The sequence below is a fragment of the Perognathus longimembris genome, chromosome 7 (genome assembly GCF_023159225.1).
Source record: "Perognathus longimembris pacificus isolate PPM17 chromosome 7, ASM2315922v1, whole genome shotgun sequence".
Lineage (NCBI taxonomy): Eukaryota > Metazoa > Chordata > Mammalia > Rodentia > Heteromyidae > Perognathus > Perognathus longimembris.
The window spans coordinates 80,476,346-80,499,114 of record NC_063167.1 but is presented as its reverse complement, the minus strand read 5'-3'; the positions used below and the strand labels follow the sequence as shown (position 1 = coordinate 80,499,114).

Genomic DNA, 22,769 nt, shown 5'->3' with positions numbered 1-22,769 from the left:
ACAATGGCTCCTGGCAACTCCATTGGAGCTGAGCATCACAGGGGCCTGTGGGTAGACTCAATTCCCCACTGGGCTCTTTCTACTCAGCACAGGGAGTGAGCAGCATCAAAACCCACGGTTACCTGTTCGTAGTAGTGAATGTTCTCCTCAGCCATGTCAGTGAATGCAGACTTGATATCATTCTGCATGTTTTGCTTCCATCTTTCCCAGTCGGCTTTCAAGGCATTATTTGCACATTCTACTTTATCTTCAAGTCTTCCAATCTCGTCTATGAGCTGAAGTGAGTCACAAAGAGAGATGAATTATTTTGTAATGCCTTGAGAGCAGGTGAACTCACTGAATTTACAGAGACCATAATATTGTGATAGCTTAAGAAGAATTCCTCTGGTTGTTGTTCTTATCAGAGTCACCAGCATTTACCTGTTTTATGAACACTAAAGTAAAATATGCACTGGTTCTGGGCAAAGCAGGGCTGTACAGCAGAATTCCAGGGTCTTCTTCCTGAGCACTGGGATCTTGCCTCAGTTTCTCAGGCCTGAGCTTTAACTTTACTTTAACCAAACAAATTACTTTAAAAAATTCTCTACCAGCAGGTCCAATATCACTATCAGTTTGCTGATGCTTATTTATATCAAAGATATGGCTTCCTTCACTTCACTTTCCCAATCTTGGGCCTCAGTTTTGTATTGAACCCAAAGCCCAATGAACTGACATGTAACACCCATCAAAACAATGTGGTTGGCACTGTAGTGATCCTGACTACTCAGGAGGAAGAGATCTGAGGATCATAGTTCAAAGCCAGTCCAGGCAGGAAAGTCCATGAGACTCATTTCCAATTAACCAGCAGAAAGCTAGAAGTGGACCAAAATCGAGAGACACAGGGTAAAAAAAGACAAACAACCTACAAAAGCAATACTTACAAACTGTTTGGTAAAAATGAACTGAACAACTGAACAACTCATGGGGGGTAGGGGGAAAAGAAAGGGAGAGGAGGGATGGGGTAATGAGGGACAAGTTAACAAACAGTACAAGAAACGTATCCAATGCCTAATGTATGAAACTGTAACCTTTCTGTAATTCAGTTTGATAATTAAAAAAAATACACAGAAAAACAACAAAAACCAACACAGACAAAAAAAAAAAAGCTAGAAGTGGATTGTAGTTCAAGAAGCAGAACACTAGCTTTGAATGAAAAAGATAAGGATAGTTCCCTGGTGTGGAGTTCAAACCCCAGCACCAGCTCCAACATAAAGAAAAGAGATGTGGTCCAACCTATAGGCTTGGGAGGCTCACTGAATAATTACTCAGCTGGTAGCAATAGTAGACTCATGTCTTAAGGCCTGGTCCCTATTTTATGCTCCAGTACAAAGTGGCTTAGTATATATTTGGACACTTCCTCAGAGAAGCTTTGAGTAGGAAATCCAGTTGTTATGTCTAACATATATTTTTAATATGCATATATTCATATTCTTGAATACATTTACCCAGTGCTTCATCTGTACCAGCAACCTAGCAATGAAGATGAGACAGAAATTCTAGCTTTTTCAGAGCTTGTGCTCCCCAGGGGAGACACAAATTATACCAAAATAAATAAAATATGATGTATCAGGGACTAGTAGGAGCTAAGCAGAAAGAAAGGTAGGAAATGCTAGAAAAGATGAGCAGGGAGTGCTAAATGAGAACATATCCTTTGAATAAGGATTTACAGTAGTGGAGGCTGCTCTGCACAGTGTGGCGGGCACAGGATGTGGGCCTGGGGAGCACATGTTTCTCTGGAAGGAAGGAAAGAAGGAAGGAAGGAAGGAAGGAAGGAAGGAAGGAAGGAAGGAAGGAAGGAAGGAAGGAAACTGAAAGTCTAGCTTGCTCCTAGATATTGAATCACCCTTCAGCATCCATAGAGTCTATGGTAGAAACTACAATTTGAGGGTGAAGAAGTAGACGTCAACCTTGTGAACTAATGCTAACAGAAAGAAATAAGAACAGCTGGTTAAAGAAAACACAAAAGGAATCTCACAGGGAGTACTCTGGAGGTGTAAATTCACTGAAGCATTTTTGCTTTGGAGTTTCTGAAGGACAACGGTTGGCGAATGGGAAGGATGATTATAGACAGGTAGGTGTTTGTCGCCTTCTAAAAGAAGCTGTCCTGAGGATGTTGGGATCTGAAAACAGTGGAAGAGACTGAAGAGTTTAAGAAAAAGCACTGGGAGGCAGAAATCAAATCAGATTCTAAATACCAGGAGATCCTGAGACTAAAATGCCAGAAGCAAGAGAATGTGGTACCAGGCTAGATGTGCGGACAGGACAAAGGTCTGTGTTGTTGAAGAAGTCAGTTGGAGGGAGGGGTGGGGCAGAAGACAGAGGCTTACAGGCTCTTATGGTCCTAAATAGTTCTGTCATGTCGGGTGGGCACAAACCCTAAATTTATTTAGTTACCAGCAGGTCATCAAATTCAGTATGGGGAAGCCAATTGTACTTTGAAACATCCAAAGTGGCTTTACTATACAAACTCAGGAGTAGTTCATGTTTTCAAGAAAACAAACTGAGAAGTGTGTATAAAAAGGTAATAGACTTTATTCTTCACTTAGCTACTATGTATTCCCATCTGTTATGGGTAGAGTCTAATTAGATGTATGAAAATTTTAAAAAATCTAATCATGTGCTGTTTCTTGAACAGATGGGGCCAAATTAGCCCCCCCCCCAAAAAAAACCCATTTTCTTTTTTTCTTGTAAGATAAAACTCTCAAATGATTATTTAAAAATGTTAAAAATTATTTTCCTGACAGGGGAAAGAAATCATGAATTTAAAGAGATAATTGTTTGTAGAAATCCAAGTCTACCTTCTGTTCCCATGGCCTCATGAGGTTATTTTCATAAACCATAGGCCATTATATTGTTTATAACAGGACTGTTTTTGCCAATCTTGGGGCTTGAACTCAGGACTTAGGTGCTATCCTTCAGCTATTTTGATCAAGGTTAGTCCTCTGCTACTTGAGACACATCTCTCTACTTCTGGCTTTTTGATAGCTAGTTGAAGGCAATAGTCTCAAGGACTTCCCTGTCTGGACAGGCTTTGGACTGTGATGCTCAGATCATAGCCTCCTGAGTAGCTAGAAGTATAGGTGCCATTAGTGCCTGGCAATAATTAATGATTACTGAAGCACATAACATTTCAAGCTGTCAGGAAAACATATACAAATGAACATTTTCTCCAAATCCGAAAACATTTGGTGTATATTTCTTAGTAAGTCAAAATTCTTATCTGGCAAGGTAAGAAAAGTAAAAGCAGATAGATACCATTATTCTGCCAGATGACTGTAAGCTTTTGTACTCTTTTCCCCTTTAAATAGAAATCAGTTTTTAATCCAACATTCAAGCAGTACTTACTATGTACTAAGGACAACGTGAGGCACAAGACCCCCATATCAAATGCTTCTATTTCTCATTCCAAACACTTCTGTTTCAGAGGCAAATCTTTATAAAACATCGAAACCTCTCCCAATACTGATGTAGCTCCAGAATGAGACTAGTATGGCAGGCTTTGTTTCTGAAGTTGTGATTCCTGTACCCAGGAAACACTCATGAGAGACCTTAAGGACTACTAAAGTGAAGGATAAACATGACATAACCTTGTAGTTATTTCACAGAGATCAGAGAGAAATACTAAGGTAAGCATATTAGGAAATGGTATCAGTAACATGAAAGTTTGAATTGGAGATCTTAAGAAAACTTTTGAGTTTGCATTGGCCTCAGGTGGGTTTCTAAGATTTACAGGGGTAGGTCTCCAACTTCCTTGTAATCTAGAAAGTAAGCTGCCTGGCTGATCAACTATGTATATAACGAATAATTTATATTCTTCGGTTTGATCACTCTGGAGGACTTAACTGTCCTGATTACCAGCAACTGTATCAAAGCAGGGAAAGGGCTTCCCTACCATTTCTCTGGGAACAGCTGCCAGACTGATAGCACAAAATACTCTAGTTAAACTTGTTTGCATACACCACTGCTGAGAAGCAGCTATCTCCGGGAAACATTTGGTAATCTCTCTAGGAAAGAATCAACAAGCTAGGCACATGTCTTTATTACAGGAACAATAGTAAGGATGTATACATTGGAAAACAAAACAGAATCTTTCCATTATCAGGACAGAGTCCCTAAGACTTTTCCAGTAAATTTTTTATTTTATTTGGCAGTCCTGGGATTTGACCTCAGGGAGGGCTTTGCATTGCTAGTGAGGTACTTCACCACTTGAGGCAGGCTTGGCTTCCAGATCCTGCCCTTTGGTTCCCCTAAGATCTTAGAGCTACTCCTGATCTGAGAAGGGGAAAGTTGTTTCTTCCTTAACATAAAATGGCAATTGCACACAAATTAATCTTCTGTATGGAAATGTGTGAGGCTAACAATACATTGATCTAAAAACTGACATTTCTGGTACAAGCAAATGTAAACTGGACTATAAAATAAAATGTCCTTGGAAAATAAGTGACCAACTCAAATCTGTCAATGGCAAGTTTGGTTCTACACCAGAGATCTAACAATAGCTAAAACGAGAAATGTCTTCATGATAAATCTCTGCAGTAAGAGAATTAGAAAGAGAAAAATCTCTGAGTAAATGGATAAAAGCATTTACCAAAATATAAAAAGCATTGACATATAGCAACTACATATCAAATATTGTGTTATAGGAAGGGAAAAGTATATAGGTAATAACAGTATTAGTTGAAACATCTTGGGAGTATTTACTTAGAATCAGGAATAATAGAAGCAGCTTCCACTACTAATAACATTACCATGGTTATTGCCAATGTAATAACAGATGAAAAGAGTAAACCTAAGTTATTATTATTGAATAAATAAGTCAAAATTACCAGTATACACACGACAGACTTGTCTATGCAGAGAAAATTTCAGAATCTATAAGAAAATCAAAAACTAATTCAAAAGATTGTTGAATGTAAGATGAAAAGCAAAACAGAGTTACATTTCTATATTTGCCCAAAAAGTAGGGCAATAGAATTCTTGAAAGTATAAAATTTATGGTCAATGCAAACCGAGAGAGAAAGAGATGGAGAGAGAGAGAGAGAGCTCACACTCACATGTGCCAGGTGCTAATGGGTTGTGCTTGTAATCCTAGCTACCCAGGAGGCTGAGATATAAGGATGGCAATTTGAAGCCAGACTGAGCAGAAAAGTCCCTGTAAGATTCTTATGTCCAATTAACCACTCAAAAACCAGAAGTAGTACTGTGACTCAAGTGGTAGAGTACTGGCCTTGAGCACAAAGAGGCTCAGGGGCAGCGCCCAGGCCCTGAGTTCATGCCCCAGAACCAACCAAAAAAAAAAAAAAAGAGGTACTAAAATTTAATGACATAGAAGATCTTTTAGGAAAAAACTGTTTTAAACATTATTAAGAGATTTAAATAAGTGAAATACTTAAAGAATCTCATAGCTAGTACTTGATTATTTGTTTATTTCTTTATAGTTGGTGGGGTTGAACTCAGGGCCTGGGTGCTGTCCCTGAGCTTTTTTTTTGTTTTTGTTTTTTTCCTCCAGGCTTGTGTTCCACCATTTGAGCCACAGCTTCATTTCTATCTTTGTGTTGGTTAACACAAAATAAGAGTCTCTTGGGTTTGTCCTGGGCCAGCACTGAACCATGATCTTCAGATCTCAGCCTCTTGAGTTGGTAGGATTACAGGCACAAGCCACCAATACTCACCTTTCTTTCTTTTACCTCAGCTTAAATAATAGTCTGCAGGTAATCTTTCCTAGAACAGATCCTTTCTGTTGCCAGCGCAGTCCACTATTCATTTTCTTGACCTAATTAGAACCAGCCATTTTGTTCTTTTTTGTTTGTTTAATTTCACTGTTGGATTATAGTTTTTGCTACGAATGGCCATATGTCCATCTTTTCATTAGTAACTCCAGTGCTTAACATTTTATGAGGATTCAATAAATATTTGCAGAATAAATGGATATTAGGAAGGTAAAATGTCAGTAACAAATTCTTGGCTTGTTTTTGTACTAGTTTTCTTGCTTATTTCTTTACACTGTTAAACAGTAACAAATGTTTAATTGCCAATGTTTCTACCCTTAATGGCATGTATCTTCAATTTCTGAATAAAATACAATGTGAGGATATTAGTTATTCTTACTTTGGAATATCATTTTTTCCCTTTTCACATCGCTTCTCTATTATTTCCTTTTATGGGGAAAAAAAAACCCTCAAACCATTCAATCTATTTAGTCAAATGTTAAAAATTTGTCTTCACAGTTAGAAAAACTGGGGGTATTATCATTTTGAAAAGTCCTTGAAAAGAACATACCTAAATAAAAAGATTTAGATTGCCACTCTATCAAAAGACAGTAGAAAATTAAAAAACTCAATTCTAATCTGACAGTTACCTCTGTTGTTTTTTTTAACAAGCATTAATTAAATTGCAGGGGAGAGAGAAGAGGGCTCTTAACAATAAAACTGTATTATTTTCTGATCCGTGAGAGAGGTAAGATGTGTCTGAACAAATTAAATAGTTGATTATACAATACTGCTCAGGCATGCATGTGATTACTAAGTAGTACCTTTTTTATAATACACACTTTTCTCAAAAAGTTGAAACCTCTCCCCTCAAAAAACATTGCCAATTTTGTTATCCAAATGAAACCTGCTCAATAACACACAATGCATTTTCTGAAAATGACAAATTGAGTCATAAAACACCCACAAATGCAGTTGACACATCACCTTCAAAACAAGCACCTCCAACATCATTAACATGCCTCAGACCATAATTATGATTTCTTGTTACACTGCCAACATACAGAAAAAGCCAATTATCAAAACAGCAGCATTCTAGGAAATGAAGAGTTCTCCTTTGAATTTTCTGCAAGGTTAATCACAGTAAATATACAGGGAACTAAGAGAACTCATTCTTTCCAGGTAAGTCTAGGAGTCCTATCAATAATACCTTTTTAAAAGTGATGATGTGATCCCTTAAAAATAAACACAATCAACAGATACCAAGAGATGACTATACCATTAAAATTACCAATGCAAGTTGCGCACCAGTGTCTCATACTTGTAACCCTATTCCAGATATGGAGATCAGGACTGTGGTTGGGGGTAATCACAGTCCAGGTCAGCTCAGACACAAAACCAAGACATTATCTCAAAAATAATTAGAACAAAAAGGGCCAGAGGCATAGCAAGTACAAAGCCCTGAGTTCAAAATCCAGTACAGCTAAGAGAAGAAAAAAGTCAATCTGCATCGTGACAGAACATTTCAAGTCACAAATATATTCTACTGCAGAATATCAAATGGAAGAGGCCAAAATGAAATGGTTGGTGTTAGCTATCTGAAGCATGTTGATAATCAGCCTTCTGGACTCAGATGTAAACTTCTAGGATGGACCAGTGGTTTTTCCCATGGATAAAGGATTAACAGCCTATCCATAACAGTTGCTGTGAAATGCTTTAACAGTTTTGGAATACAGTTAATTGCACAATTTCTAGTCCTGCTTGGAGAATTCCTATAAGTACAAAGTCGACACATTAACTATTTCTCTGGGCCTCAATTATCACATTTACAAAATAAAAATAACAGTGTTCACACATCATTACATTTTGTGAGATGTAAATGAGGTGATCCGCATAGATTTGGCCCCTGCCTGACACACAGTAATTGCTTATAAAAATATTAGCTGTTACTATCATCTATAAATTGCTGATCTGGTAAAAACACAGGTCTGTGTAATAATTCTCTTGGGGGATCATTTTGAAGCATCTTTGTGCCTAAGGCTACCTGGCCCAAACCTTCTTCTGCTATTTTAACATGATTAATTAAAAACGATACCTTTTTAAAAGAGAAAATAGGAATTCAATTTTATGGTATCATTGCAACTGGACATGTTCTAATTCCCAATTTATTAAGAACTGGGACACACCTCAACATAGCTTTTTGTTTTGATTTTTGCAGCATAGAGTTGTCATTTGCCTTCAAATAACTTTTATCCCTGTGGACTTCAAACCCACCCATCAGGGGTAAATAAAGGTACTTACAAATCTTCAAGGAGAAAGGCTAAGGTATGGTTAAAACTAGCCGTGTAACTGAGCAGAGCACATCATCTTTCTTCTCAAAATCTCCACTATTCTCCAGTGGTAGAGGTCCTCGTGGTGTTTTCCCGTTGCACTGGAGTCGTGATATAACTTTCTGATTTTCATGCAGGAAATATGGTAACCATCTGAAAACTAAACTCAGCTCTTTCTTTTTTTCTCTCCTGTCTGAACAATTCGGTCCTGAAGCTGAAGTGACTCAGTGGGGAACAAGAATGGTGTCCATGCTGGTAGAGGAAGGAAGGACAAATGGCGGTCATGGCCTTAAACCAGAGGAGACAGGAGGTACTGACACAGCCTTCAGCAGGAGAAACTGCCAAGCAGGATGAGGAGGGCACTGCATGGGGCTGGGTGAGGCTGGCACAGGCGAAAAGAATTGGAACAGAAAAACATGGGGGCTCTCACATAGGTGTGGTCCAGTGTGGAGTATAAAAGCACAAATGCAGGGAGGAGCATGCCCACTAATGGAGAGAGAAGACACTGCCATGCCCTGGGTTATGGCCGGGGTCAATGATCAGGCCAGTAGACAGAATAGGGATGATGGGAACCTGCTTCTCAGACAAATTACAAGTGAATAAGAAGATTCAGTGAACAAAAGATTCAGTAGAGAAAAAAATCTGAACTTATGCCAAGGCTAGAAATACAGACTAAATTTTAAAAAATGTACTTAATGTAGTGATTTTCACTGTACTAGGAAAAAAAAACCAAAAGGAAAACTACTGTCTTCATTTTTCTTTGATTCCAGACAAGGTCTCCCTATGTAACCCAAGCTGTTTTTGAACTCTTCGTCTTCCTGGCCCATCCTCCCACCTGCTTGGATAATAGATGGACAGCACAAATCCTAGCATGGCTTTATTCTTTATGAAAATGTTTTTCTTTTGTCACTCAGGGGCTTGAACTGAGGACCTGGGTGCTGTCTCTGAACTTTTCCGCTCAAGGATAGTGCTGTACCACTTTGAGCTACAGTGTCACCTCCTGTTTTCTGGTGGTTACCTGGAGATAAGAATTTCCTGTCCTTACGTCCTTATTTGCTTTGAACCACAATCTTCAGATCTCAGCCTCCTGAGTAGCTAGGACTACAGGTGTGAGGCACCAGAACCCAGCCAATGCTTTTCATTTTGATATACCATGTAATCTATTTATACCTTAAATAATATATGTTAGGACACTATTAAATATTCTCTAATCTTTCACAAATTCATACTATAACTTAGCACATTTTCAGTAACACAACTTGTAGGTTAAACATATAAATTCATTGTCAACAGTTTTCTTTAAAACAAGCATTATTTCTGTATATTCATGGGTAAAGAATCAGTAATGACTGATTCACATCACAAATTAAGTAAAGTGAATCAGAGGTCTGTCCAGGCTTCTAGCTCTTAGTGTGTTACTGCTCTAAGAATAATCAAATATTTATCAAGCATCCAAGGAGGGCCAGGAGTAAAAGGAATGTGTAAGACAGACCCTCAGGACATATTTCTTATGAACAAAATGTTTAAATTAAAAAGAAATTGAATCTATTTTGAGTGTGTGCACAGAAAACTGCTTAAACTTATCATCTTCACCACAGGAGAACACCACAAAACAAACCACAAATCCAAAGGACACCAGAAGTAGCATTTTTTTTTTAAATCCTGAGAAAAATATGACTGGAATTTTAAGCTACTTCTTTTACTTTATCCATCTGTTAACTTTTTCTGCAGCAATGAAGAAAAAAAATCACATTTCTAGAAATAAAAAAAACAAGAATGTATAATCTTGCTTTAGAAAATTACCTACATTAATGTTACCACCCTTCCTTTCTTTCTCTAGTCTGTCAATTGGGATCTTTCTGCTCCCACTCATTCCAGGCTGTGCATTTTTAATATGTTTTTTTTTCAGATTAGTAAATTTTAATAGTCTATTTCCCTGAGCACATTTTATTAGTAAAGTTCTGGAAGTAGTACAGTTCTCCACTTCCCTCTCAAATATCTCCTGACTGGTTTTCTGGGTAACAATTGGTTATAGGCTTGTTGTTCAAATACTCTACCCCTCAAAAAGTAAGCAATTTTGTTGTTACAAACACCTTTGGGGAAAATATGTTGGTCTTTGACATGACTTGAAAATGCTTCATCTCTGTTTTATTTTTATTTATTTATTTATTCCTGACTCCCTCTATGTCATAGTTAAGGTGTCTTCTAAAAGTGCAAGACAAGAAGTAGAAAAGGAGATTGGCATAAAAAGAAAATAAGCATAGGTTGTAAGTTCATAGACATAAGTGTCAGATGGATGTGGATTCGAACCGGGCACCTAACAATCTGGTATGTACAACACAGTACAGAGTGGATGGAAGACAATGTGGGATTGGGTGTCAGCCTACGATGTGAGGAAGCTAGAGACACACTCACGAGAGGAAGCTCTACCACTGCAGCTGAGAGGCAAAGAGAACCCTGCCTGTGGGGCATCATGCCCAGGGCTATGAGTGCTCAGCATAAGTGGACTTACGAAGCAGAAGGACTAAAAGCTCAGGCCAGCCTGGGCTACATAGAGAAGCCTTTCTTGGACGAAGAAAAGTAAAGCTCATTGACTTTGTTGAGGTGGTTGTTTTCTCTCCTATCTTAAAATGTCCTTCATTTGACATTTACATTGATGATTCATTACCAAGGGCAACTTGGTTTAAATAATTTTACAACGTTGTGTTTATCTGTATATATTAGGTATCTATTAGTCAAGCACGGATTCAATGCAAATAACATAAATAAAGCTGTCTTCCCCTTCTTTTCCTTCACTTTTCCCTTCTGTTTTCTTCTTTCCTCTCTCCCTCCCCCATCCCTTCTTTTCTTTGTAGTGTGTGTGTGTGTGTGTGTGTGTGTGTGTGTGTGTGTGCGTGCACGCATGCACGTGCACATGCTGGTACTAAGGCTTAAACTCAGGCCTCCATAATGTACTTTAGCTCTTTATTCAAGGATAGTGTTCTACCTACTTGAGCCACATGTCTATTTCTGACTTTGTGGTGTTTAACTGGAGATAAGAGTCTCATGGATTTTCCTGCCCAGGATGGCTTAGAACCATAATTCTCAGATCTCAGTTCCTGAGCTGCTGGAGTTATAAGTATGAGCCACCAGTACTGGCACCCTTCCCTTTCCTAAACAATGTGAAGATGTGAAAAACTGAAACGCAGCTAGTACTTTCCAAATTTCGGTGAAATGCACAATATATACCTCAAAGAAAGTTCCTCAAATATTGCTTATATAAATATCTGAAAGGTAAGCTTGGTTAGCCATTAGCTTTAGAGTTTTAATGTGCTGACTGTACATGTTCTGTAGCTGGGAAAAGTGTCAAAGAATGTACATAACTTGCCAAACTACAAAGGTCGAAAGTAGAGGTCTCACAACGCTCTGGAGGAAGGCACGCAAAATCTTGTCATTAGAATTAAAAAATTACTTTAAATACTTTTCAGGAACTGTTCTTCTTGATCATAAAAGGGAACAAAATTAAATAATGAAGGGGAAAACCCTTTATGGTGAAATCCTAGATCCTACCAAATAGAAGAGATGGGGTTTTATTTCTTTACTTGCTTTTTTTTTTTGGCAATTTATTTGGACATTTTTTTAATGTCTTTTTTGTTTTTAGTTTATTGTCAAAGTGAAGTACAGAGGGGTTACAGTTTCATATGTAAGGCAGTGAGTACATTTCTTATCCAACTTGTTACCTCCTCCCTCATTTTTCCTGCCTTCCCTCTCCCCATTCCCCTCTCCCCTTCCCTGCCCCATGAGTTGGACAGTTGTTTACCCAAATTGGGTTTGTAAGTATTGCTTTTGGAATGGTTTGGCTTTTTATCCTTTGTCTCTCAATTTTGGTATTCTCTTTCCCTTCCCTAATTCTAATTCCCGTATATACAGTATCCAGGGTTCTAAGGCCACATGAAGTGATAGATGGGGTAAAACTACGGGAAGTTAATATGAGAGATTAAAAAAAAGGGTACTGTTTCACATGGCATGAAGAAAATAATTGCAACAATGTCTTTATATTTTATTGTTTTACTGTTCTTGTATGGTTATATTTCAAAATCTTCCCCCAAAAAGGAGAGCTAAAATATGGAAGCAAAAATAACATTTGGAAAACTAAATTTTTGATATAGACAGGGAACTTAAGATAGTTGCCCAGAAGGCAATGCTGGTACATGAGGATGAGAAGACATAAAATAAAGAGCAATGTATTCAAGTTAAGAATAACATATTTTCTTGAGATTATATCAGAATAATCAGAAATAAAGCAATTTTCAAAGTAGTGAAGATTGAAATATTTCAGAAGTTGAAAAAGCCTGGGATATATAAATTGATATTCATAATTTCCAATGTCAATGTGAAGAAAAAAATCTTATTTTGACTTTTTGGCATTTGTTTTTTTTAATCCCCTTTTGAAAGACTATACAAATAGGTGTACATGAATGTCTTCTCTCCCTCACTAGTCAAGCCTATGAGCCATGAATGACAGGCTAGTCAGACAAGAATAGAGAGGAGGGACTTGAGACTTCAAGTGTTACTTCTGGGAGATTTCTGTTGGTGGCCTTGACAGTACCCCAAATCCCATTCCGTTGAGAGGACGCCAGCCAATGGCTCTTACATGGGTCATGGGGTCAAGGGGGATGGCACAGATTTATTCATTTTCTTATTGTTTTACCTAGAATCCTTCATTCATTTCCTTCTTACTACTAAAGAGCCCAATTATTTTTCACATATCTTTACTGGGGGTGTGCTGTGGATATGGTTAGTTGTCAAATACCCTAACTGATTGGTGTTAATCATGACTCTTCACAATCCTGACCATAGACCAGAGGAAAAGGTTTGATGAAGCCCACTACAAGCTGACAGAGGAAATGTATAAGAAAGAAGGCTCTTATCTCCTTTCACATTCTTGACTACTATTTGAGTTTGTGCAGCTCTACCTGGGCATAGCTGCAGATGTGTGTGAGAGACACATAGATGCAAGTGGGCATAAAAAGCATAATCTGGATCACATTAAGAGATGAGATATATAGAAGAAAATATAGAGCTTGTAAAACAATCAGGGGTGACTCAGAAAATATCTAAAAAGAGTATACTACAAAGATCACCTGAAAATTAATAAACATCCACCTGAGGATGAGAGAAAGCACTGGCTCAAAATTAGCATAGTATACAGAGCAAGAATCAACCTGAATAAAATTAGAATCTGTTCACATCTACTGAATGTGGCTACATGCAAATCCACATTTTGACCATCTTATATGGAAATGTATTTTTTGTTCATATAAATATATTGTTAAACAGCCATGGTATTATATCCAGATCCAAATCTCCGAGTCTTTGCACATATTGTTAAATGTCAAATGTATTCATATTCATTTATAGCTGTAAGTTGCTTTGAATGGAAAACTATAAATTGCCCATTCAAAAAACAAAAAGGAAAAGAAAATGGGTAGCAGCATTATTTAGCACCACAGATAAATCTTATTTATTTTACAGCTGAAGTGATGAGGTAAATAAGCATGTATCAAATGTAAGCTCTAACTAAAAACTCAATACCAGACAGGAGCTGCTGGAGGCTCATGCCTGTAATCCTGGTTTCAAGAGGTTGAGATCTGAGGCTTGAGGTTCAAAGCCATCCCAGGAGAGGGTCGTGGGACCCTTATATCTAATTAACCACCAATAGACTGTAAGTGGAGCTGAGGCTTAGGTGGCAGAGCACTAGCCTTGAGAATAAAAGCTCAGGGACAGCACTCAGGCCCTGAGTTCAAACCCTTGGTCTGCTCCTACTCCCAAAACAAAGCAAAACTAAAACGCCTTACTACCAGACTTCAAGACCACAAAGTTCTTACAGATATCTGCCTACTTTACAAGCTACAAATGTCAGTAATAGTGCTATCTCTCTTTTATTAAGTGATAATGACTCAAGTTCCATCTACTTTTCACTAATTCCCTCCTGAAATGCTTCCTTCATTTCTTTAGTACAGTGGCTCACTGGATCCATACCAAGGATAAAATCCTTCCTCTCTTAACCTGACAAGACGGTATCCCTCCTCATCCCACACCTGTTGCCCATACTCTCCTTTCCCATGCTTTGTCAACTTGAACTAATTTTGTGTGTGTATGTGAGTGTGTGTGCTAGTACTCAGGCTTGAAATCAGTACCTGAATGCTGTCCCTCAGCTTTTTCACTCAAAGCTGGCACTCTATCATTTAAGCCACCATTCCACCTCTGGCTTTACATGCTTAATGTACATAAGCACCTCACAGTTTTTCCTGCATGGGCTGACTTAGAACTGTGATCCTCAGATTTCAGCCTACTGAGTAGCTAGGATTACAGGCATGAGCCACTGGCACCTGACTTTGAACCAAATTTAATAATATCTATTCTCTGTATTTTCTCCACTCTTCAATCAACTCAGTTATTTTATAAGGCCTAACTCAAATATTATTTCTATATAGTCATCAGACAGTAGCAGATAACAACTGAGTATTTAACTATAATCCAAGCAAGTGACCTGGGTTATGTCCTTTAACACTTACACAAGTCTATTAGAAAGATACTAACAATTTTCCCAAATTAAATATGGTAAAAAGAGGCTAAAAGAAGTTAGTAAACTTATCTTGGGTCACAGAATTAATAAGTAGATGAGCTTGGATTTGTTTACATCTAATTCCAAAGCCTAAAAAAAAATTCTTCAAATCAAACAGCTGGACTAACCTTGAAATTAGCCTCCTGAATATCTTTACTTGGAACAGGTCATTCTGAAGCCATTTATTTCTTACTGGAGATAAGAACTACAAACCACAAACACTAAGAAGTAGCCACTTTATAGCAAAGCAAAGAAATAACTATCAAGTATTGTTTGATTTTATAAGAAAATATCTAACCTCAGTGGACCCATCTGTGTCATGAGTGAAAGCAGTCAGCAATCTTGCTGACTTATGCCATTTACAGAGTTACAGGCAATACAAAAAGCCTTGTATTTGTGTACCACAGAGCCCACCATGAATATACCCACTAGTATATTCACCATAACCTCTGGAGTGCTGCAACACTGCTATGTTTCTACCCAGTAATTAAAACCCTGCTGATCTTTGCCCTTCTTGGGAGAGCCTCATTTCACTGACCAGTGAGTTCCCTAAGAGATGCTATACTGGCTTTGCACGGAGCATCCGACCCAAAGGTGACTTTGATGGAGGAGTCTCTGATGGCTGCCCCAGCAGATCTCCATAGAAATGGCCCCAGGGTTGTCTCCAAAGTGGCCCTGTCTGAGTTGCCATGGTAAACAACCAGGCAAGATTGCTATATGCAGCTTTCTGCCAGAGTCGCCATGGTGACTGCAAAAGACCTCTCCTTAGCAGGCCCTCACAAGGGCGGGTTTCCATGGTGACCCTACCCTGCATATTTTTAAGCAACTTCCTTTCAGTCATTCCATGGCCAGTTATGGCAGATTCATCTATAAAGGAACTCCAGCAGGTTTCTCCCAAAGATGCATCATGATTTATAGGGGCTTAGAAGTGGCAGGCTTGTCAGCAAACTAATTCTTTGAAAATGTAAAAGATGACAGTCACAGATCATGAAATCAGTACCTTTCTTTACATTTTAGGAAGGATCTGTTTTGATGGGCAACAAAAAGAAATTTGTAATGATTCTCTGTTAAATATGTCTGCTCCAGTCTTAATTTAAAGTATCTTAGAGGATATAATGTAGGTAATTAAAGTTGATAATTTATTCAACTTCATAACACAACAGCAATGAAGTATTAAATAAAGTAAATATGATATGCACACAGACAATGGAATGACCATTAGGCTATAGTGATATATCAAGAATTTTTTTGGTAAAGAATAAGATATTAGTAAGCCAAATGAAAAAGTAGGTTTTTCTTTTACTTTTTTTTTTCTTTTTCAGTTGGGAAATTCTACTAAAAACTTGGACGTAAGATATTTTTCTTTTCCTGTGCTCTTCTGATTGGAAAAATCCCAACAAATCTTCATTTTATCTTAAAATATGAATATAGGCCATTCTCAACAGATGCTTGCTTTTCAAGACATGCCATTATTTCCTTGAAGGTTAAATATAAGTAGTTAGTCCAAACTAAATTTTTGTCTAATTTCACTATCTTTATTTAGTAAGGAAGACTATATTCTAAATTTAAAAAGGTGTAATTAAAATTTCTGTAAGGTGTGTCCATTCTTTCATATCCTGTTTAGTTAACTCTTAAAAACACACATAAGCACATCTTTCCTCTACGATGAAAAAGGTTAATCTTAGGTTTCCTCTTTGAAGTGAAAATAAATTATTTTCTCCCCCAAGCACAAGTTTCTCCAGTTGTATATTTTCCATTATTCTCACTCACAGACTCTTTCCTCTCCCTCTGGCCACAGCAGCCCACTCTTCCCCACATGCATTCCACTCAGGAGAATAGAATTTCAGTTTGGAAAATATACATAAGCATGCTATGTGAGTGGAAATCACATGTATCAAGTCAAGTTTGCAGTGGCTTCTGGTTCCAAGCCTTGAGTTATTTCCATAAGTCGGTGTCAGCACCATCTCCTGTCCTTCAAGACATATCTACTGAGTGAGTAACAAAGGCTAGGCAGTGTTTTAGCGCCTGGAGATACTTTTGTGAACAAATCAACAGTTCTCGCTTGCCATTAAGGCCGTCAAATTCAGAGCACAGGGAGGGAGGGGGCGGGCGAGAGAGGTTGATGGAAGAAGGAACTGAAGGAGAGAAGAGGGTAAACAGAAAGACAGAGATACTAAGGAAATCAGTGTGAAATAATCTATGATGTTATAAAGACTGATGCTAAGGGGAAAATTAGAGCAAAAAAGGATGAAAGTATGCAGGCAGGTCGGGGGGTAGGGTTGTGATGCTACAGATTTATAGAGGGTTCCAAACAACACCCCACTCACTTGGCCTAAATGAACTCAGTGCTTTATTCAACGTCAATCCAAGTACTTAAAAAGAAAATGGAGAAAGTATCCTTCACAGAGCACTCAATGGAAGTTAACTAGCCAGAGTCAAGTTTCTCCATTTCCATACTTAGTCTATGAGAAGCAGCATGGGGCTGGAGGCAGAGGCTCATGCCTATAATCCCAGCTATACAGGAAGCTCAGATGGATAGATTCCAGGTCACCTTGGGAAAATGTTTACAAGACATCATCACAACTAGAGAGAACCCAGGTGTAGTGGTATGTGATTGTCATCCCAGGTACACCAGAAATATAAAGAGAATCTGGGTCTTGGCAAAAATCAAGATCTATTGAAAAAAGAAAAAGAAAGCCCCACACCAAAGAGCATCAGGAATGTAGCTCAAGGAGTGGAGGGCCTACTGGGCAAGTACAAGACCTGAGTATCAACATGAGAAGGAAGGAAGGAAGGGAGGGAGGGAGGGAAGGAGGGAGGGAGGGGGAAGAGAAGGAAGGAAGGGAAGGAACGGGAGGAAAGGACTGAAGGAAGGAGGGAGGGAAATAAGGAGGGAGGAGAGGGGGAGGGAGGGAAGAAGGAAGGAAGAAGTTATAAACAAACAAAGGGAGTAGTTGAAACAGAGTATTTTTTTCCAATTCTACTCTGCTTCAATATCTATAGAAAAAATTCCAGTCTAAATTCTAAATCATTACTCAGTTTTAACTTAAAAGCAATAATTTTGATTTGACAGAATTACTTGGAAAACATGCAGACATCGTAAAACATAAATATGAAAATGCCAAGGGGTAAAACAATGAAATATCTAGAATTTCCCATAGAACACAGCAATAAATGATGAATGAATGAACAGATAGATGAACAGTCACTGACTGAAGTGTGGAGAGAAAAATGGATGAAAATGTTGAGTAATCTGATTTCATTAAAGAGAATTGAGAATTAAGGAAGGCCCAGGACAGGCACATAGTAGAATTCACTATATCATCATGCTGTATATTTGAGGACTGCCATATTTCTAAGGAAGCGACTCAAGTTGAACAAAAATACTTCCTTTGTAAAAACATTTTTACAATAACTAGAAACAGCTTAACATTAACTTATTTGGCATAAGTACCTGATAAAATTACTAAAATGTATATTTTATTTACTGAGTACTTCCTGGAACAATGCTAAACACTTGTATCACATTATGCCCTTTAAGAGCCCTAGCTTCATTCAGTCCACACAGGCTAAATCAAGAAAAGTAAGAATGACAGTAAAATATCCCCAATAAGTATCAAATCTCACATGGTAGTACATTAGAGGTCTAGAAAAAAATTAGTGTGTAATATGTCAAATGCTTAGAAACAATACATAATGAAATTCTAGGCTGTTGAGAAAATTGAGATTATAAATTCTAAATGGTCATCTCAACAAACTGAAAAACTTACCAGATGAGCATCTCCCTTTTTATAAGTCAAAGCTTCAACCTTGGAGTCCAGTTCTGCTTGTATTTGGTCTCTTCTTTTCATCACACCCTTCATATCAAAATAGGATAAAGTAAGTTGTACTGAATAATCTTTTATATAACAAAAAATTACATCATAGAATAGAAATAGGTACCAGAAATATATTCCCAACACTATCAATCACTTAAGGATATACTGTATTTTAAAATCTGTTTTGGAGCTGAGGGCTGGGGGATCATGCCTATAATCCTAGCTCCTAAGGTGGTTGAGATCTGAGGATTGGAATTTAAAGCCAGCCTAGTCAGAAAAGGCTATGACAGTCTTTTCTCCAATAAACTGCCAAACAGCTGGAAGCAGAGCTGTGGCTCAAGTGGTAGGAGTGTAAAATCTCAGGGACAGTGGCTGGGTCCTGAGTTCAAGTTCCAGTACACATGTATACACACACACACACACACACACACACAGTTTTCTTTGATGTTAACATGTCAACTGGGAGCAAGTAAGTAAAAGGAATGTGTTTTAAAATTTTTATTTTATTGTCAAAGTGAAGGACAGAGGGGTTACAGTTTCATCTGTAATATAGTGAGTACGTTTCTTATACAACTAGGAGGTAACAAGTTGAAAAAAAATTTTAAAAAATTTGTCTTTCATAATTTTTCCCATGTGCATTTTACTACCTGGAGTACTGTATGCTTATTCAATATTCAGTGCAGAAAAAACAAACAAACAAATAAAAATGCTTTCAAGAGCCCTTGCATGTGCTACAGTGTACAGCACCTGGAGTTGGCAGTCATGTGGCCATTTACCCACAGTTATCTACAGCAAGTAAGAATTACTATTATTTAACCCCAAAACCCAATCAAAGACACCAGCTATAGCAGCTAAAGTGTGACTCAGAATGCTGTTGTGTACATTCACACATGCCCAACCTTTCTGTTTTTATTATGTTTCAGAGATGGTGTATTGCCCATCACAATCCCCCTATCTTAGCCTTCTAGTGGCTGAGATTATAGATAGATACCACTGTGTCTAGTTTAATTAACCAAACATTACATGAGAAATTGTGATGTTTGATTTGGTAGTTTAAACTTGTTTTCTTGAATAATCATCACTTCATGTTTCCAGGTTTCTCAACTTAAAAGATCCTTTTAAGGATCACATTGCACATCCACATTGTGCAAATCCATTGTCACCTTGAATAATTTCACTGATGTTTAACAATGTCTCTCTCGGTGAATCACTTTTCTACTGAGACTTCATAAACACAAGGTCTCTTTTTATTTGTTCTCATCTTCCACTAATTTTCACTGTGTTAATTAAATAGTGAAGATCTATTCACAAAAATTGCCTATATACATTAAGGAAATAATACTGACTAGTTAAGTGAATAACCAGCATTAGGAAGGGCTGGTCAGACAGAAAGGCCTCAGTGACAGCCCTTCTGAGTGCTTTTACACAAGGAAGCATCTAGAAACAACTCAGGTATATGGAAGGCAAAGAAGATGGCTCTGTAGCATTTCAATGAGAACTGAGAGGACTGAGGATAAAATATGTCCAGAGAATCAACATTCATTGTGCAACCAACTGAATTACTCTTAAAATATTAGAAAAGAGATGAACGTCGTTCCCAATATCAAAAAAATCAAAAGCCAATCAATTATCACAAATTCCTTTACACTGACTTCAATGTATAATGAAACAATAATATCAAGGAGCCCCTTCTGATGATAGGGGAAGATGTGAAGATAGTTCAAGTGAAAAAAAGTTTAAATTTTCTAATTGTCTTTTACCCTTTTGGAAAACAGACTGAGAGACAGCAATAAAAATATATACATAGATATACTCTGGAAAAAAATGTTAAACTTTCCTTCCTGTAATCCAAATGACAAACTAAAATTCAGCTCCATGCTTAAGATCTATGTCTGTAAATATAAAATAAAGGTCGGTGTATGTATAGATACATTTTAAGTAAGCGTTTGCTTCATACAGCAACTAATGAGAGTTAAACTTAATATTGGGAAGGGAATTACTGGGGTATGAACTCAGGACCATGAACTCTTGCTCAGCTTGTTTGTTTAGCAGTCTAAAATTTGAGCCAGGACTCTAGCCTGGTTTTTTGCTGGTTATTTTGGAGATGGAGTCTCAGAGTCTTTTCAACCCAGGCTGGTCTCAATCCTTGATGCTCTGGATCTTACCCTCCTGGTTACGATAAAGAAATGAGCAACCCGCCCTTGGCTTAATTTAATCACTTTATCACAGAACCATTATTATTGAAACTCAGATCAAAGAAAACATTTCAATAAAAAAACAGAACTAGAAGCACAATATAAATACTACAGATTATATCACAGAAGTCCATAAAAGAATTCTGTTGAGGATGTCAAAAAAAATTCTCTCTAGTACCTATTATGATTTGCTACACCTTTATAATAATATTTCTCTGTAGAGTTTTTACGTTAACATGATATGGGGAAAACACTACCTAATTAAGGGAAGAAAATACACAAATCAAATCTCTCTGAAGAACCACACAACCTGTGATTAATAATGAAGTAAAAATAGAAGGTGTGGCTAAGGAAATTGCTGGAGAAGAGCAGGAAACTTGGCAGCAGTGAAAGCTAGGAGGCCTTTGGGAAGGAGGGAGGGTTTACTTTCAGAAAGCCTCAATAATTCCAGATACCAGAAGAAGCTGATTGTCCACACAGTATTTAATGATTCCCTCAAAGAAAATTTACACAACAAGTAAGAGGAGACAGATACTATGCTTACAGTTATGACACTTTTACTTACCAAGGTAGAGGAAAGGGGAAAAAATAATCCCTCGAATACAAGGATACACAACACCAGAAACAAGACATGGCTCCTATTATAAATGAACAACTACAGATAGCATTACTAAACCCTAAATATCTAGAAATCTTAGCTTCGGGATATAAAATTAAAACACAGAAGTAGCAGGATTAAAAGCATTTTGAAATGGTGAGAGAAAAACATTTTAATTTGAAAGCTTAAAAAAAAATTTTTTTGAAGCAACCAGAAGTCAGAACAAAACATCATGGCCCTGCTCAACAACTTTCGATGTAACAATAATACATTGCTAAAGCAAATGGACTTAGAAGTGGGATTGTCAAAATTAAATGTAAAATAAAAACTCTTTATGTAAAATTTAAAAGTATTTGGAAATCTAATCATATTTTCTATGCACATCTTGAGTGGGGATATTTCAAATCTATGCTGACCTTGTAGGTGGTGGGTGTGGATACCAAATATTCCTATCTTTGAATAACGTGTGTCCCCTGCTCATTTATGTATAAACACAGGGAACCCATACTCATTCATCATCTACTTGTCACAACATCCTGCTAGGACAGGAAAGTAGCCTGGGTTAGGTTGCAAGGGCCTGTGATGCACTGTAAGTAGGTGTTCTTACCATTAACATTTCACTGTAGAGCACATACTCATGCACAACAGGAAGTAACGCCTCTGAGAGGCCAGACATCTGTCTTTCAGTTGCCTTGCGGCATTTGTCAATACAACCTGCGATGCCCTTTAGAATATCAACCAGATCTTCTTCTGATTCAGACCACAGAATATGAATTGGGCCATATTCTTTCATTTCATCAAAATATTCTATAAAACAAACAATGAGTTAGTAAGGTTTTCAATTGACAAATGCTTTAAGAAAAATCTCTGCATGACACACAGCATGCAAAGTTTCTACTCCTTTTATCATGTACATGTATTTTTTGTTTTGCCAGTCCTGGGGCTTGAACTTAGGGCCTGAGCACTGTCCCTGACTTCTTTTTGCTCAAGGTTAGCACTCTACTCTTTAAGCAACAGTGCCACTCTGGCTTTTTCTATATATGTGGTACTGAGGAATCAAACCCAGAGCTTCATGTATATGAGGCAAGCACTCTACCACTAGGCCATATTCCCAGCCTCTCATGTACATGTATTTATCATGACCATAACAAAATGGATGTTATCTGTCATTAGCTTGACCAGCCATCCCAGTTTTCCCAACTTGGTCTTTAAATCATAGTGGTGCAGGGTATAATCAATAATTGTATCTTATTCACTATCAAAAAATTTCCTGCTTGGGAAAATATATATTTACTATAAATGTTATGAACTTCTTCCTATCATACAATTACACTGAAGTGTCTCATAGGGAATAAGTCCCAATCAAAATCTGTCTTCTTTTTTTTCCCCCTTGGGTTTTTATATTCTAAATTGCAATGACTATCCAAGCAAAATCCTGGAGATGTTCCTAGAATCACACCTGTACAGAGCTCAT

General features: G+C 37.6%; 1 protein-coding gene across 1 annotated transcript in view; it reads right to left on the bottom strand.

Annotated features, from left to right (window-relative positions):
* Snx7 (sorting nexin 7) overlaps positions 1-22,769 on the bottom strand; it is a 69,302-nt gene that overhangs the window by 15,113 nt on the left and 31,420 nt on the right. The window contains exons 6-8 of the mRNA XM_048352021.1: positions 21,903-22,102; positions 18,455-18,541; positions 123-275 (exon numbers count right to left, since the gene is read on the bottom strand). Of these exons, the coding sequence (XP_048207978.1) occupies positions 123-275; positions 18,455-18,541; positions 21,903-22,102 (440 nt within the window). The remainder of the gene's footprint in view (positions 1-122; positions 276-18,454; positions 18,542-21,902; positions 22,103-22,769) is intronic.